A 15,967-nucleotide genomic window follows, 5' to 3' on the forward strand; every position below is an offset into this window, starting at 1 on the left:
TGTATCTCCGTAAGGCTTAGTAAATGGGCATAGCTGATGTCCACATTTCTTGTTGATTATTCAGAGAAACTGTGGGGAGTGATTCAGAGTTAAGCTAAACCATAGTGAACTAAAGCTATAATGAGATCAAAACATACATGTGGGATAATGATTCATTACATAAAAATGCCTTTATTTAATGGAGAGTCCTGTGTTGTTAAATATAGTTTAAGAAGTAAACAAACACTTATTTGTACATTGACTAAATAATAAAACCAGTTTGTTTTCATTATGCTTTTGAACTCCTCAAGTATGCAGTATGAGGGAGTCTGAGCCTATTGCTTGAAGGGGAAAGTCAAATGACAAATGTTAGTTTTTTTACAGGGCTTTTTACCAAAGTCCAATATGAACCGCATCTCAGACATTACTGTACATAAAAGTTGAGTGGACAACTATTTTAAGTAGTCTAATGGTCCAATCAGAACATTAAAATAAATGCTCTATTTTTAATAAGCATGGGATTTTTATAGACTCAAAAACATTTCAGTGACAAGAAAGTCAAAGAGACAGCAATCAAGTTCTTCTCATCACCTGTCTCAGAGGTGGCAACACCAGGTTTTCTTCATTGGCTTTATTTTGAAATGGACCTTTTTTAGTTTTTTTTACTTTTGTTACATTATTTTTTTATCATTTTTTTTATTTGAAGTCTTTCATTTCATCATTGAGTTGATCGACTCACAAAACTAAACGTCTGTTACTATATAGTGACAGACATACCTCTAAACAACCCAAAATATGTTTTCTCAGTCTGTAGGAAATGTTTCCATTTATTGTTGCGGGAAACGCAGCTCAGAAAATCCATTTTCTTTCATAAGGGCGAAACCCTGGAGATGACACAGCGCACACCGCCAGGGCCCAGGGCGGGCAGGAAGGCAGGATCTGAGATCTGCGGCCAGCAAAGGGTTACGGGTCTCAAGACAAAACTGGATTTGTCACAGTGGTCACAGATGTCAAGGGGCGGGGGTGAGAACCAGAGAGAGCTGGCAGTCTGAAGTGCCACTAAGTTTAGATCCTCTCCCCTGCTTCTCTCCCAGGCACTGTGGTCCTAGCTGCTGGGGACAAAGTAAGGGATCCCTCTTCTCTCACACAGGTAAGCGTTCTGGCTCTTAGACCACATTTCTGGGGGGGGTTTCGTTATCCGGATTAAAACGAACACAGTGTTTCGGTGTGGTGGATGTTGCTGTGCGAAGGGGTGTTCCAAATGGCACCCAGTACGTCCAGACCGCCGGGTCTCTCCTCTTGACTTGTCGCTTGACATAAACCTGATGGGTGCCGGCAGCTGCGACAGGAGTTTAAAAATAGCCTCTGGTTCTTTTAAAGCGGGCAATTCCAGAAAGCCCCACGAGAGACTCATAAATGTAGGTGCATTTTCTTACTAGACAGCACACGTACAAGGAATCGGCCTGCGCTTTGTTATTTGGGAGAGCACGTGGAAGATTCACCTGAAATCCGGAAAACATTACTACAAGATTATTCTCAGCTTTGCCTGGGAAACCCGATCTGTTTCTTCAGCCATCACAACGGGGAGCAGGAGTGTGAGGCTTGAGAGACAGATTGGCGAAGCTTTTGACAACAAGTAATTTTTTACCAGCTTCTTTCTTAGTGCCTGCAGATTTTAAGTTTTATCCAGCTAACTATATCACTGTCTGCACCGTGGCTCGTGGTTAAAAGTTAGAAGGATGTGCCCAATAGTCATGGGTTTCACTGAAGGGATGATATCTGCACGGTCTCAATACTCTGGAAGTGTGAATCAACTTGTAAGATGTGCCCTGTGCCTGTGTCATTGTCGTATGTTGTGAAAACAGCAGTCTTGTTGCTCTCACAGCCGGTCTTCCACTTGTATACCCTTCTGAAATTAGTAAATATTGTTTTTGACTAATGCCGGTCTTTAGGATTAGCGGTTTGCTATTGGAGATCAACAACCAAAGAAAGTTCATTTCGGAAGGTTTTGCTCTCTGTTGACTTGGTTGTGAGTGGTAACAAAGTGCTTAGTCCTCCGGTCACGGGTTGAAGCCTGGGTCGACTGTGGCACACCACACCACTGGCTGGCCGCGCTGCCGGCAGGAGTGGGGGTGGGGGGGGATAAGTCTGCCAGGTCTCTCAGGGGACCCTCACAAGTTTGTGAGGGACATGCCTCTCTTCCATTCTGTGCTGTGTTTCCTTTGATACGTTGGGTGGGCCAAGGGAGTCTGTCTGTGCCTCCTCTTTGCCTCCTGTGTGCAGCTGCAGGGTTCATAGCTACATGCCGAGACACGAAAAGACCCATTTCTTAAAGCCTCAGCATACATCAGTATCAATAAAACCCCAGTATTGAAGAATTGTTTTTATATAAAACTTTCATATAATGCCATGATAATCTCAAAATGATTGCAATTATAACACTTACGCCTGTACGTTCTGTGTAACCCAGTGGTTACTTGGAGCACTGATGACCTCGCATCTGTAAAAAGTTGTTTGTGTTGAAAACGCTTCCTTTGTTAGCAGTACCTCCTTGTGATTAGACTGCAGGTAGCTACCAATTAAGTTGTTGATAAGAGAAAGGCGAGAAAGGAAAGAGTCGTCCAGCTGCTGGAAGACGGAGATGTGTGGGAATGAGAGTTGTAGCTTCCGTTCCCTGGCTATAAAGAGAGAGCTCTGCCAGGGGCAATGGGCAGAGAAAGAAAGAGGAGAGAAAAACTTTTTCTTCCTCTCACGCTGCTATGTGGTGCATCAACTCCAGCTGAAATAACGGCCTGATGATCGCATCACCTCTGTAGCCTGGCCTCTGATTCTTTTACTGGTTTCCTGAAGAGGGGTTGCCTTCACCTGTCCCCCCTACAGTGCACGCCTGAACCTACTTGGCCAGTTATCTTTAGCAATGAGTTAACCCGACGCTGCCTTTGCCTTTGTGGAGATTTGACTGCACACTCAAAACATGTAGCACACAGTTTCCAGCGAGCCATCAGCGCCGTGCCTGTTTGCGGCCTTGGCATTAATCTCATTTGAGCGTTTTTCCTTGATGTCTGGATTTGGCCACTGGAAGGCCGTCACAGGTGCCGTTGCCATGGCGTCCCGCGGTGACCCAGCTGGGGAGCAGGTGGTTCCTGAGGAGGAGGATGCCGTGAGTGTACGATCCGTACAGGCCCGGTACCTTCGCAGCCCCTCTCCCAGCAGGTAAGCAACTTCAAAGGACAAAGGTTTTTCAACTCTATCTTGCATAGACCTGACTAGTGTTTTTGCTCCAGGCTAAAAAAACACATGTTCCTTTAACCTGTGCACCATATCTAATTAATACTTTCTGGAATCTTTGAAGTGCTGTGATATTCTGTTTGTGTATTCATTACAAGCTGTAGTGAAAGCTGTAATTTTTAACTTGGAGTGAGGTTCTTACACTATGAGGGTGTAATTTTCATGGGGAAAATGATTGAAGGATTTCAGTAGGATTCTGAATCTCTAAAATCTACCTTACATCAAGCAAGCCTCTTTACACTTCATGTTTCCTGTAAAAAGACTGTACATGTACTTTCACATATCTATTATTTAAAGTAATTTTAGATTTTAGCGGCATAGCACCAATTTAGCAGACAAACTGAAAATGAACAAAGATTGAATTAAAAAATGAAATTGCGTTTTCTTTCACTGAGATCTCCAAATTAATACCCTTTCCTAGTGAAATTAGAAATTTCAGTCATTCTGACATTTGATTAATGTGATTAATGTGCAAGAACTTTTGGTATTGAACAAACTCGAGCTTTAAAGGAAGCCTGTATATTTCTTTCGGGTCTGGTAAAACATTTTTTTTTGCATCTTGATGTAGGTTCTCGATAATGTCTGATGCAGATACTGAAAGCATCTTCATGGAGCCAATTCACCTCTCACCTGCTGTAGCTGCGAAACAGATCATAAACGAAGGTAATCGATAGATAGCATGTGCAGTCCTACTTTAAAGATTTTGTGCTGGGTTTCAAGTTCTCTTTTCAAAAGGGATTAATGTACCCTTGCATGGTCTGCCTGTTTTTGATGGAGCTCTCCCTCACACAGTAGATTGCAGGCAACTAATCTTTAAATTTGCTTCTTGTTGTTCACGCAAATTCTTGTTGTTCATGAATTTGCGTGAAATTTAAAACAAAATGCGATATCTGTAAAGGAGAACAGAAGTATTTAAACTAGTAGAGTTTGTGTTCCTTTCACTCCAGTAGTCCAACAGGTACTCATGTAGACATGCTGTTTCCTTCCTCTAGGTGATGGCTTTATTAGTATTTGTTGCCAAATGAATTGGAATCTAACTTCTGAGCCTCACACCATTAATCACTGCATTCTCTTCAAAACGACTTGTGCTCTGTAAATGTTTAAATTGTATTTGTGTAGCTGACAGGAGTCCGTTACCAGGGTGAGTACTTTTGACAGCATTCTTACGTACTGCTTACAATAATATTGGTTTCCATTGCCTTGTTGGACAACAGTAAAACATATTTATTCCAATAAATGATGTGGGTGAGTATGTGACCACTTACTGCACTTACTGCAGCCTCATAGAAATTGTGTGTACAGCTGCAGAACCTTGTTATAAGCACAGTGTGTGCATTACAGGTAACTGCTGTATTGGCACTGACTTTCAGAACCTTAGGCAATTAATCCATTTACAGAGCACACTTGAAAGTGGCGTTGAACTGGATTTGTGCTACACAAAACAAAGATTTCCTGAGGAGCAAAATACAAACGAGCATCTCAAAAACCTTTGTGCATAAGTACATTGAGTAAGTAATAAGCAAGTTACTAAAGAAAAAGTATGACAAAGACAATGTGATACCAACACAAGGATGCAAACAATGGAGAGGTTAGTGTTCAACCTATAAGCCTGTGTATCAGGTACTGTTCTGTTACAGACACTGCATCTGTGACTTGGCGAATTTAGTGACTGTGCCCCACAGTGCTCTCCCATGGATCAGGATAGGTAGATGGTTGCAGTGGTCGATCAGCGAGGTTAGGCTGTGCACAGTGGCTGTCCAGCCCTGTACACTGCATTACTATTCACAGGGCTACCGTGCACAGGGCCCGACAGGGCTCCACATCTGGTGAGCCCATAATTTCCAACCCCACCATTTTCTAAACGGAAAACAATGAACAACATGAACCTGAGCTGGTTCACAAAATTTAAAATACGTCTGAATGTTCTTTTACTTCCAAAAGAATCCAGTATTGCGTCGCAAGGTATGGTACGTCACTTCTGTATTTCACCTTAAAGAGGAGGTTTTGTCGTTGTAGCGAACTGGTCACTCCACTTCAGTCACTCGATGTATTAAATAAGTTCATATAAGCTACACGTGCTGGAGGTTAAATATATCTGTATCATGGACGATGTTGGTAATGGAAAAATTGTCAAATTTGCTTCGTTAGCCTCTTTCTCTTAGATTATTATGTTTCAGTACCATTTTTTCGCATGTGAGAAATGAGCTGATAGTTGACATTGCGCTGCTAATGGCTCTGAAGCTTGGCTCAGCGTGAAGCCTCCCTCATCCTTCCGCCTGGCCTGAACCGGATGGCCGTGATTCTGCCCCTGACAGCGATTAAAAATGGCTCCGCGGTTTTCTCCCTTTAACCCTGGCAGAGCTGAAACCCAAAGAGCTTAAAGTGGAGCCGGGGGTGCCGGAGACGATGATGGAGTCCGCGGAGCAGCTGCTGGTGGAGGACCTCTATAACAGGGTAAAGGACATGATGGACGACAGCAGCCCCTTCGACACCCCCTGCGTCCTGGACATCCAGCGGGCGCTCACCCAGGACAGGCTGGAGGCTCCCACCAACCCCGTGGATGAGGTCTGGCCGAACATCTTCATCGCTGAGAAGTGAGTTGCCAGGGCACTCCCAGATTGAAGGCTGTTGTTGTAAAGCAAAGTACCAGTACCTCACATACCTCAGCTTTCCTTTGGAAAAATATGATCTCTTTTACCCCCCATTCAAATCCAACCATGGCAGAATCCCATCTCAAGAACAGACAGATATAGGAGTTGATCCATATACAAAGAAACTGTCTCTGAATCTGGAGGTCTGTGCCTTTATGCTCCTATAAGGCTTACCAGAGGGAAGGGAGGAGAAAATCTAAAAAAATTCTCTCGTAATACCCTGTAAGGAATGTACTGCAGTTGATAAGCTCTAAAAGACTACTGGACAGAAGTATTCAAAGAAAAAGACAAGTCTTTGCATTTTACCTTTTGTGAACAATTGAAGTAGGAGCTCAGAAGAGGCCTGTTTTTGGTCTACAGGGCTGTGGCAGTGAACAAATCCAGACTGAAGAGGCTGGGCATAACCCACATCCTGAACACAGCCCACGGCACTGGCGTGTACACTGGACCCGACTTCTACACGGGTATGAACATCCAGTACATGGGCATCGAGGTGGATGACTTCCCAGAAATGGACATCTCTCAGCATTTCAGGCCAGCCGCAGAATTCCTTGATGAGGCTCTGCTCACCCACAGAGGTAAGGCGAAGGGCTTCAGTACATAAGAACATAGGCTCGGTTCGGTTTACTGGTGCAATCAAATGCTTATTTGCACGTGTGCTCAAATACAGAGACGTTAATGGAACACCAGAACATAAACACGGAACAGCAGCAGCAACAACAACAAAGTTAAATAACATGCAACTTAAATCCAAGCCGGACAAGCAGGGTGACAAGAGAAAAAACGACACATCAGTGTGAGCCGGTGGTAGGGGTAGAGTTCAGTAATCCGACAGCCTGCGGGAAGAAACTGTCTCTGAATCTGGAGGTTCGTCTCTTCATGCTCCTATAACGCTGACCAGAGGGAAGGGGGGAGAAAAGTGAGAAACCAGGATGACTGGTGTCCTTAGCGATACTCCCAGCCTTCCTGAGACAGCGAGTTGTAAAAATGTCCACAGTAGAGGGGAGCTGTACCCCAGTGATGGACTGGGCTGACCTGATCACCCCCTGTAACGCCTTCCGGTCAGACAACGAGCTGCTGAGATCCCACACGTGAGCACACTCTCAGTGCGCACCTGTAGAAGGTGGTAAGAAGAGTTACTTACTAGATAAGAAATGTTACAAATGAGATGAAGTTACTCAGACCTAACCCGTTGGGTACTTACTAACTAAACACTCAGCCTTTTCTTGAAAGAAGCAAGAATATTGACCCTGACAACACGGCTGGGAAGCCTTTGCCTGCTCCATACTCCTGCAACCCTCTGCTTAAAATCCACTTCCATGTAGTTTCCACCTGTGACTTGTCGCTTGTGTTTCAATGTTTGTACTGAAGAAGTCCACTGGGCTGATTATATCAGTGCCTTTGAGCATTTTGAATTCTTGGTCTCATATTAGTCTTCTCTATTCAACATTGGAACATGCAGTAAGATAATGATGCTTTTTACTTGCAATGAATGATTTTTACTGACCATGTGGATACTTGTATATATAATATATTCAATTATTACATATGTTCCCTTTATAGATTTCCAGATCTATACAATATCTCATGTGATCATATCATTTGTATTAAAATGTTTAGTGAATTATCAACCGTTTTTCAAGTTCTGTGTTTATGTCAACTCATCTATCTCCAATTGCTCTTCGATGAGCACATATCTTTTGTATGAAATCAGCTGGCAGGGCAGTAGAAGACACTGAAACAATTTATCAGCCTTTTAAAAGAGGAATCATTTTAACGCTGTCCTCAGGAGTGTCTTTTCAATAGACCTGCTGTTCAGAGTAAAAAATAACAGATATGTTAAAACATATTTTAAGCTGCCAAATGCACAATTTGAACAGCTCAAACTAAATGTCTTGTGATAGGTAATATAATGTAAAGTGTAAGTTGTACATCTACATACATTCCTCCTTAGGAACAGATTGATCATTTCTTTGTGTATGTTTAGCAATTCACAGGTACTTAGTCATAAATAAGTAATACACACTTTGTAGAATACATTTAAAGCAATGTTTTAAGAAAGTCAGACAGTGGTATCTCAAAATACCCTTTCCCAGACTTAGTCTTTCTGTGAGCCTTCCATGGCTATAGAGGACTATAATGCTGAAACAAAGCTTTGAAAAAGACCTGCGCACTAGCGCCACACGCTGACTTTGTTGGGGCTATTATATAGCATGATGTATTTCTGACAGAGTGCACAATAATTTATTAGGTTACTAGCACTACACCTTTTCAAGCAAGTCCATAGTCTGTCAGCTTTTTGGAGAATGTGTTCCTTTAGAAGTGTACGTGTTTCCAAGCGTCCTGATTGCAAAGCTCAGTGCTGTAGTTTTATGAGCTATAGGTCACATCACATCAGGTTAAATGTAAATTACAAAGCTGGCTACCCCACCTGCTGGTCTGTGTCGATCACTACATAACTACCTCCTCCTGCAGAACAACTGACCCAATATAACCAGATTAGCTCAAAGCTGTTTTTTCCTGTTTTTATCCCCATAGCTATGAATGGCCTTTAAAGAGTCAGTGATTTACCACACCCTGATAGGTCTGAAACAAATTACTTTTGGTGTTGCTAGTTTTTCACTTTTATAGTGAGTTATAGGTGAGCATTAGCCTTACAAAAACCATTATGATCCTTAGAATGAACAACATTTTCCACCTCTGACATCTGATTATATTGGGACACAGAATAATGCACCCTCACTATGTAGTGTATTAATGTAACTAGTTCCTAGCAAAATATAACATGCAATAATTGAAATTGAAAACAAGCTTTGCGCTTCATCATTTATGATCAGCATTGTTTATTACAACTATATTCCATGTTTATTTTAATATTTCATATACGCCATTTTAGACACGTAGGCTGCGGTCATCTGGTTTTCCAGAAGGGCATCATGGATGTGATGTTGTAGTTTGATGCACAATATTCCCTCAAGTACATTCAGATATTGTTTTAGGTTTCATCAGTGGAAGCAGACAGTATTTAAGTAGGTGCTTTCCAGAGACATGCTCCTCAGGTGGGCATGATGATAAATCAATCTGGGAAGGAGTGAGCTGAGAATTTTAGTGATGTGGACTATTTGGTGATAGACTTACTTCTTAAAGAATGTTTATGAAACATATCCTCCATGTGCTTTTTCACTGTTTTTGACCGGATATAAAAAATGTGAGGAATGGAAAGATACAGATCTTCTTATGGACCGAAAAGCTCAGATAGCACCTTAAAGCTTTAACCTTAAAACAAACAGAAGAAGTCTCTACTGATGCCTTGCAATACATTGCATTTTCACTAATTACAGGAAAATCAAGGCTTAAAAACAAGGTTGCATGGAGCAGAATCAAATACGTTAGTTGATTCATAGATAGGGAGGGATTGACTGGTATTAGTTTCTTAATTACCCCAGATTACTGAGGTTTAACTCCCTTCCTGAATCTCCAGTATTCTAATAATCATTATTGCATGTATTTAACCAGAAAAATGAACTGAGAACAGATTCTCATTTATAATGATGAGCTGGGGGTACCCGTTTCTACATCAGGGCATTTAACCAAAGTCTGAGTAAAGTACCTTGCTCAAGGGCACAACAGCAAAGCCCAGACTTGGATATTAACCCACAAGCTTCTACACATGAGTCCAGAAGAGACCTAAACAATCCTCCAAAGTGTTTCTTTTTTAGGAGCCCAGTGCTTTCCCAATATAATGACTAGCAGTTGAACGTTTACGTCGAACAACACATTACCTACTTGGTTTACAACCCTGCTTTGCAAAGTTTAAGAGAAAATAACTATTTTTGTTTAGATTAGGGACATGTGACTAAGACTGTATTTCCTTTTCTCATTGATTCAACATTCTCAAATAATGTCTCATGAAGGTTTCCAGGAATTTTAAAATTGCATACAGTTGTAAATCTCACTGACGTCACCATACGTTGAAGTATAAATTGTGAATTAATATACTATCAAAATTATGTGTATCATTTAACAAGTAAATAGTGTGGATACAAACAGTCTACTATTTAATGTGTACATAATAAGCTGATCTTATCTGCCTACTCTATTGTGAACCCTACTTCCTAAAGCAATGAAATTCGGTATTCTTATAAACAGGACCACAGGTGACATATTCCCAAGTACAACATCAGGGAACAATGAAACAAAATGAAATGAAATGAAAGTTACAAGCAGCTGTGGACCATGTCCTTCTATTCATGTAGGGCAGTGTGGACATGGACACACCTAGTGGTTGATATTTGATTAAAAAAAGCTTTGTCCATCTGTCCTCATTTTCATAGCATGAATTTTACTGAAACAATCTGATTGAAGTGCCTCACTCAAGAGTGCCCCATCCAGGACTCGAATCCACAACTCTTCAGTCAGAGGTCTACCACTGTAACTGCTAGTTCACACTGTTGGCCCAAGAGGAGGTCACATTGAACCCAAGCTGTACTCGCTAGTGTGAACTCACAGTTGAATAATATATGTACCAAATTTAATTGCTCCTCGGTGCACATCTTTAATGGAAGTTGATCAGAAACATGTCTTAAATAAGTCTGATACATGTACAAACATCCTGTACAAGCATCACAACCCCTATTTATTCCAAGAACTATAAATGCATTTAAAACAATTCACAAATTGTAGTTTGGCAGAAGTTAAAAGCCATAATTCAGCATGCAAGCAAATGTGCTGGAAGCATGGAAATGTATTTAATGAAGTAAGCTAACACCGCTGTCATTGTGCTCTTGGCAGGTAAAGTCCTTGTGGACTCGATGATGGGGGTGAGCCGTTCGGCAGTGCTTGTAGCCGCCTACTTGATGATCTTCCACCACATGACCATCATGGAAGCCCTGATGACACTGAGGAAGAAGCGCCCCATCTACCCGAACGAGAGCTTCCTGAGGCAGCTCAGGGAGCTGAACGAGACCCTGCTTGAAGAAAGGGGGGGGGGTGAGGATGATGACAGTGACACTCTGAGTCAGAGCTCAGTCATTCAGGCTAAGACACATTCTGTCATGGCGGAGGAAGAGGAATCAGGAAGCGTCATGGGAGCAAAAGCCCATTCTATCTTCGTGGAGGAAGAGGACAAGATGAGCACTATGAGCAGCGTCTTGACCGCAGCAGCCAAGTCCAGCGTGGTTTCCAAAAGACCCACCCTCATTGATGAGGATGAGGAGGATAGGCTGTATGAGGAATGGAGGAAGAAACAAGGACTGCCACCCAGTGAAAAGCCAAACCCCAAAGAAGTCAAGATACCCAGGCTGCCCGAGGAAGAAGAAGATGAAGATGTGGACGGCATGATCAGGGAGTGGCAACGGAGAAATGAACAGTACCAGTCGGAGGACTGGTGGCGGGCGCAGCTCATGAGCGAAGACGAGCAGTCTCTCCTGGGCGGCAGCTCCTTCTCTGCAAATGGCTGTGATGACTTGGAAAGTGTCAACAGCGTGGACATCCGGGCCCTAAAAGAGCGCTTGGCAGCCAGTGGCGCCGGCAGGTTCCGCAGCGATTCGGTCTCCACTGAAGACAGCGCAGCAGACATTTGGACGAAAAGGCTGAGGGAGATCGAAGAGGAGGCCGCGGCAAGATATGGCGACAAAGGCCGAGGCGCCACGGAGAACGGAACTGGGGAGAAAGAGATTGACGAAGAGAGCCTGTTCTCTGAGACCAGCTCTTTGTACAACTTCTGCAAGAAAAACAAAGAGAAGCTCACCCCTCTGGAAAGGTGGAGGATCAAAAGGATCCAGTTTGGGTGGAACAAGAAGGACGCGGAAGCTGAGAAAGCCGAAGGCGGCAGCGTGCAGGGGGAAGAGGAAGAAACGAAAGTCACTTCGGGCGAAGTCAACCTGACAGCCTACCAGAACTGGAAGCTGAAACATCAGAAGAAACTGGGCACTGAAAACAAAGACGAAATTGTGGAACTCAGCAAAGGAGAGGACACTGCTTCAATCAAAAAGAAGCAGAGACGTGCTGAGATATTGGAACGCTCCAGGCAGACCCTAGAGGAGAGCCAATCCATGTGTGGGTGGGACACAGAGAGCTCCATGAGCGGAAGCATCCCACTTTCTGCAATTTGGCCCACCATGTCTGCAAGGAGCGTCAGTGATGACACCACTTCGATGCTGAGCATGCAGAGCAACCGATCATCCTTTTCTCAATCAAGGAACCTGCAAGGCCTTCCACCAGCCCCCATCACTCCTCTGCCAAATATTCAGGTAGGCAATGATGATGCCATCTCCTTGGCAAGCATCCAGAACTGGATTGCCAACGTTGTAACTGAGACTATAATCCAGAAGCAAAACGAGTTATTGATGCAGGGAGGCCTCCCTCCGAGTCGTAGTCCATCTGTGATGAGCTCAGGCGTAAGACCTGGTGCTGTGGGCAAATACATGGATGATGACAAAGTGTCCCTTCTGAGCATGCAGAGCGGGGTGTCTTACGCAAGTTCCTCATCCAGACAGAGGGAGCTGCCGAGTACAGACAGCCACTCGGTTCTGTCATGCAGCAGTTTGTCCAACATAAAACCTGAAGGACATGGCTCCAAAGACAAAATTACACGCACCAGCAAACCTCTCTACAGCCTGTTTGCAGATGATGTCGACCTCAAGAAGTTGGACACAAAAGACAAGGAAATGAAATCTGAAATGAGAGGCAAAATGTCTGCGTATGAGAAAGAAAAAATAGCTGCTGACAACAAGCGTAGCACCTTGTTCAGGAGAAAAAAGGCAAAAGATGACAAGGAGGATGAGGATGACACCATGAGAGCATCTGGAAATTATTCGTACACAAAGTTCGACAGATCAGACAGATCTGATACTGTACCGAATATTACTGGGCAGCTTTCTAGATCAGTCACAGAAAGTGCAGACAAAACAAGCAGCATCGACAAGTGGCTCAATGACATCAAAACGCCCTCCAGATACCAACAGAAGTCTTATGGTGGAGAAAGCTCCGAAGCTAAATTCCCCAGGTCATCATACACCAAAGAAGACAACATTGAGACATCATATTCAAAGTCCTCCAGAGGCTGGAAGGAATTCTCTGATAGGTCCTTAAGCAGCCTGGATGAGGTGTACAAAAGCTCATCCAGATTCTCTTCTAAAGAACCGTCAACAGCATCAGACCTACACTCCTCTGACAGGTTTGGAGTCCATAGCTATGATGATCACAGAAGAAACAGTACAGAGTTATATGATTTTAGGAGATCAGCAACAACAGAGGAGGCTGCCTCTAACATTGCAACCCAAAAACACAGATCGCAGGTAACATATTCTTCTGAAGATGATGACTCCGAAGATAACCATGGATTAGAATATGGAGCTAAAAGAAGATTCACCCAAAGTTTTTCAAAGTCAGAAGAGAATAACAGAGAAACAAAGAGAAGTGACAGTGATGATGAGGAGGCTCCTTTAAATACTTGGTCTAGAATAAAATCAAAGCCCAAAGAAGATGAGGAGTTAGATGACGATGAAGTCATCACTGCTTGGAGACGTCAACAGGAGTCAAAATCAAGGACTCAAAGAAGAAGAGAAATATAAACCGTCACATTCATTTTGAAAGCATGTGTACATATTCCAAATCAGAATATGATCTTCCATAACATTCGATAATAATACATACCAACAAGTATTATATTTGATTAACTTACAATTATTCTTTAAAAATAAATAATAAATCATATTACCTGCAAGAATATACAGTCACCTCTTTTACTTATGCTTTCCTTTTAAGGGTTGAAGTAATAAAAACAGAAAGATTATTCATTAAATAATCTTTTGCCGCAAGGATGCACAACATGAATACCTTGTCATTTTGTAACGTACAGTTATACCTTAGTCCGACCCAACTTCATTTGAAAATGTAGCTGAAAGTATACTTACAGTCACTGCTTTGATTTGGTTCAAACACTGAACAGAGGTTTAATTTCTTTATTATGAAAATGTCTGTAATTGATCATTTTCCCCCATAACTGTCAGCTCTGCTATGTCTGCCAAAGCATTTGACATTATTAGAAATTGTACAATCAATGAATCTGGAAAGATTCAAGCCATATTCACTGTATGTTGAGATTTCTCGGATATACACTGTACTGCTGTTGTATTTTCATACCATGTATCATTAAATGTATAAGTTAAAAAAAGACGCATTTCGGTACCAGTTGTAAAAACTAAAAAATGTGCAAAAGTACTTGAACAAGTGACCAGTGAACCGCACATGAAGGTCCTGTTCTAATGCTGGCTGCCTGGAGTCCGTTTCACAAGGTCCAATTATTATTAATCATGTTCACAGAAGCTGCAGTGTAAAATTCCATTTGAACACACAGGGGAGGGGAGGTGCTTGAATTGACAGCTGTCTGCGGGGGAATATGAACTGGTAAACTGAAACTCTAGAAAACCATTTTCAGTATTCTAGAAAATTCTCAAAGAACCTCAAGAGCTATAACATACACAGCTGAGACGAGAGCTGAATGCTGTTTCTTTACTGTTGCCGTGAGTTAAGTGAGCCGATACTGACATACTAAAATTACCCTTACACAGTCTTTGATTGTTTCATGATATTTGCTTGATTTGTGTAAGGTGTGTGGCATTTAGTTAAAAGTACATACTTTAATAATCCATTATACTCCCCCATATGAACTCTGCTACAGCACAGGATGCTGTCATTACCTCTTCAGCATTTGAAGACCCAGCAGAAGACACTCAGCATGTGTCTAGCCTCTGGTACAGCTCTCTTTATCTTGGGACTAAAAAAATAAGAGCTCAAAGATCATTTCCAAGTTCAACCATCTTTCTTCCCCCCAAAAAGGAGGAGAATTACTTATTATAACTTTGCACTCTGAAATCACCCACTCAGTTATAACTATTAAGTACTGTTACAGCTTTTATTAGAATATGTAAATACAGAAGAATACATCATACATCATAAATGTTCATAAACTGAAAATAAAAAATAAGCTTTCATAGTTCTTGGCAGTGTGCGATAGACTGTGCGATCCTTATGATAACACATTCCACAGTACTGAGTAAATATGGTAAAGACTTCCGTATCAATCACCTTTTAGGAGAAAGACACTTTTTATTCTTTTATTTATTCTTGAATAATTTTCAAGTAAAGTATACAACATTTAGTGAAGCTTTTCTGTGCTGTCATTTAGCACAGCTGACCATAACAGACCCTCCAGCCTACGAATGCTCATATTTCCTCTACAAACACATAGAATGAACTAAAACCGGATTCTAGCCTAGGTCTTACGAAACGTATTCTTCCTAAACAGACGTGAACAAAGCATCCTCACACTTGTCTAGCTTGTCTTATCTGATGCACATGGTGCTGCGTTTTGTTAAATCTTTTAATTATTCCCATTCTTCTATTAATAGTTCACTATAAAGAAACCTTACCTCTAAAATGTTGCTTTTGGTTTCATTGTGTGCCCTTTAATTAATTTGTTTGATCTGTTAAAGATGTAATTCATTACATATTGATACCTCTTCTGAAACCCAGCAATCACAATGTTATTTGGCCCCAGATAAAACAATGTTTTCTTTTCCACTCTGAGTCCATATTAAATAACATTCCTTCCCATGTGTTCTCATACCTGTGCCCATCCCTGTATAGTTTATTTCTCGCAGGTGCTCTGTAAAAGCATTCCTCAAATTGAAAACAACTGAGCTCTTTCCTTGGACCCAGAGATGTCTAATAGTCTAGCATTTTTAAAAAAGTTAATTGCCAAGTGCCTGCTTTATAGAATTCTTCAATAAAACCCCTCAGCTGGGGTGGGAGAAAGACTTTATTTTCCACTATACAAGAAGATGTGGAAATGTGAAAAAGATAGATCATCACAATTTCAAGTGTTGTCTATGTCTTCATCCCTGAAGAGGAGAACACACACACACAATCCTGCAAAATCCTTGTACCACAAAACCTGCACTGAAAGCAAGTCTTTTAAAATTAGTGTTTCTCAGTGATGACCAATACCAACATCCTTGAGATCTGTTGGCTGAGCATTGAGTCCT

The 15,967-nt window shown here is 41.9% G+C and overlaps 1 protein-coding gene across 1 annotated transcript; it reads left to right on the top strand.

Annotated features, from left to right (window-relative positions):
* The first annotated feature begins 1,010 nt into the window (after nucleotides 1-1,010).
* dusp27 (dual specificity phosphatase 27) lies at nucleotides 1,011-15,360 on the top strand. Its single transcript, XM_015363993.2, has 6 exons — nucleotides 1,011-1,129; nucleotides 3,062-3,192; nucleotides 3,836-3,930; nucleotides 5,627-5,861; nucleotides 6,279-6,496; nucleotides 10,710-15,360. The coding sequence occupies exons 2-6, from the start codon at nucleotides 3,083-3,085 to the stop codon at nucleotides 13,490-13,492; spliced, it is 3,441 nt and encodes a 1,146-aa protein (XP_015219479.2). The 5' UTR covers nucleotides 1,011-1,129; nucleotides 3,062-3,082; the 3' UTR covers nucleotides 13,493-15,360.
* Nucleotides 15,361-15,967: the final 607 nt, after the last annotated feature.

This window comes from Lepisosteus oculatus, chromosome 15 (assembly GCF_040954835.1).
Source record: "Lepisosteus oculatus isolate fLepOcu1 chromosome 15, fLepOcu1.hap2, whole genome shotgun sequence".
Taxonomy (NCBI): domain Eukaryota; kingdom Metazoa; phylum Chordata; class Actinopteri; order Semionotiformes; family Lepisosteidae; genus Lepisosteus; species Lepisosteus oculatus.

Coding starts and splice junctions, on each gene's coding strand:
- dusp27 (XM_015363993.2), top strand. CDS start 3,083: ATGGCGTCCCGCGGTGACCCAGCTGGGGAGCAGGTGGTTCCTGAGGAG. Junction 3,193..3,835: donor CGCAGCCCCTCTCCCAGCAG/GTAAGCAACTTC, acceptor ATCTTGATGTAG/GTTCTCGATAATGTCTGATG. Junction 5,862..6,278: donor AACATCTTCATCGCTGAGAA/GTGAGTTGCCAG, acceptor TTTGGTCTACAG/GGCTGTGGCAGTGAACAAAT.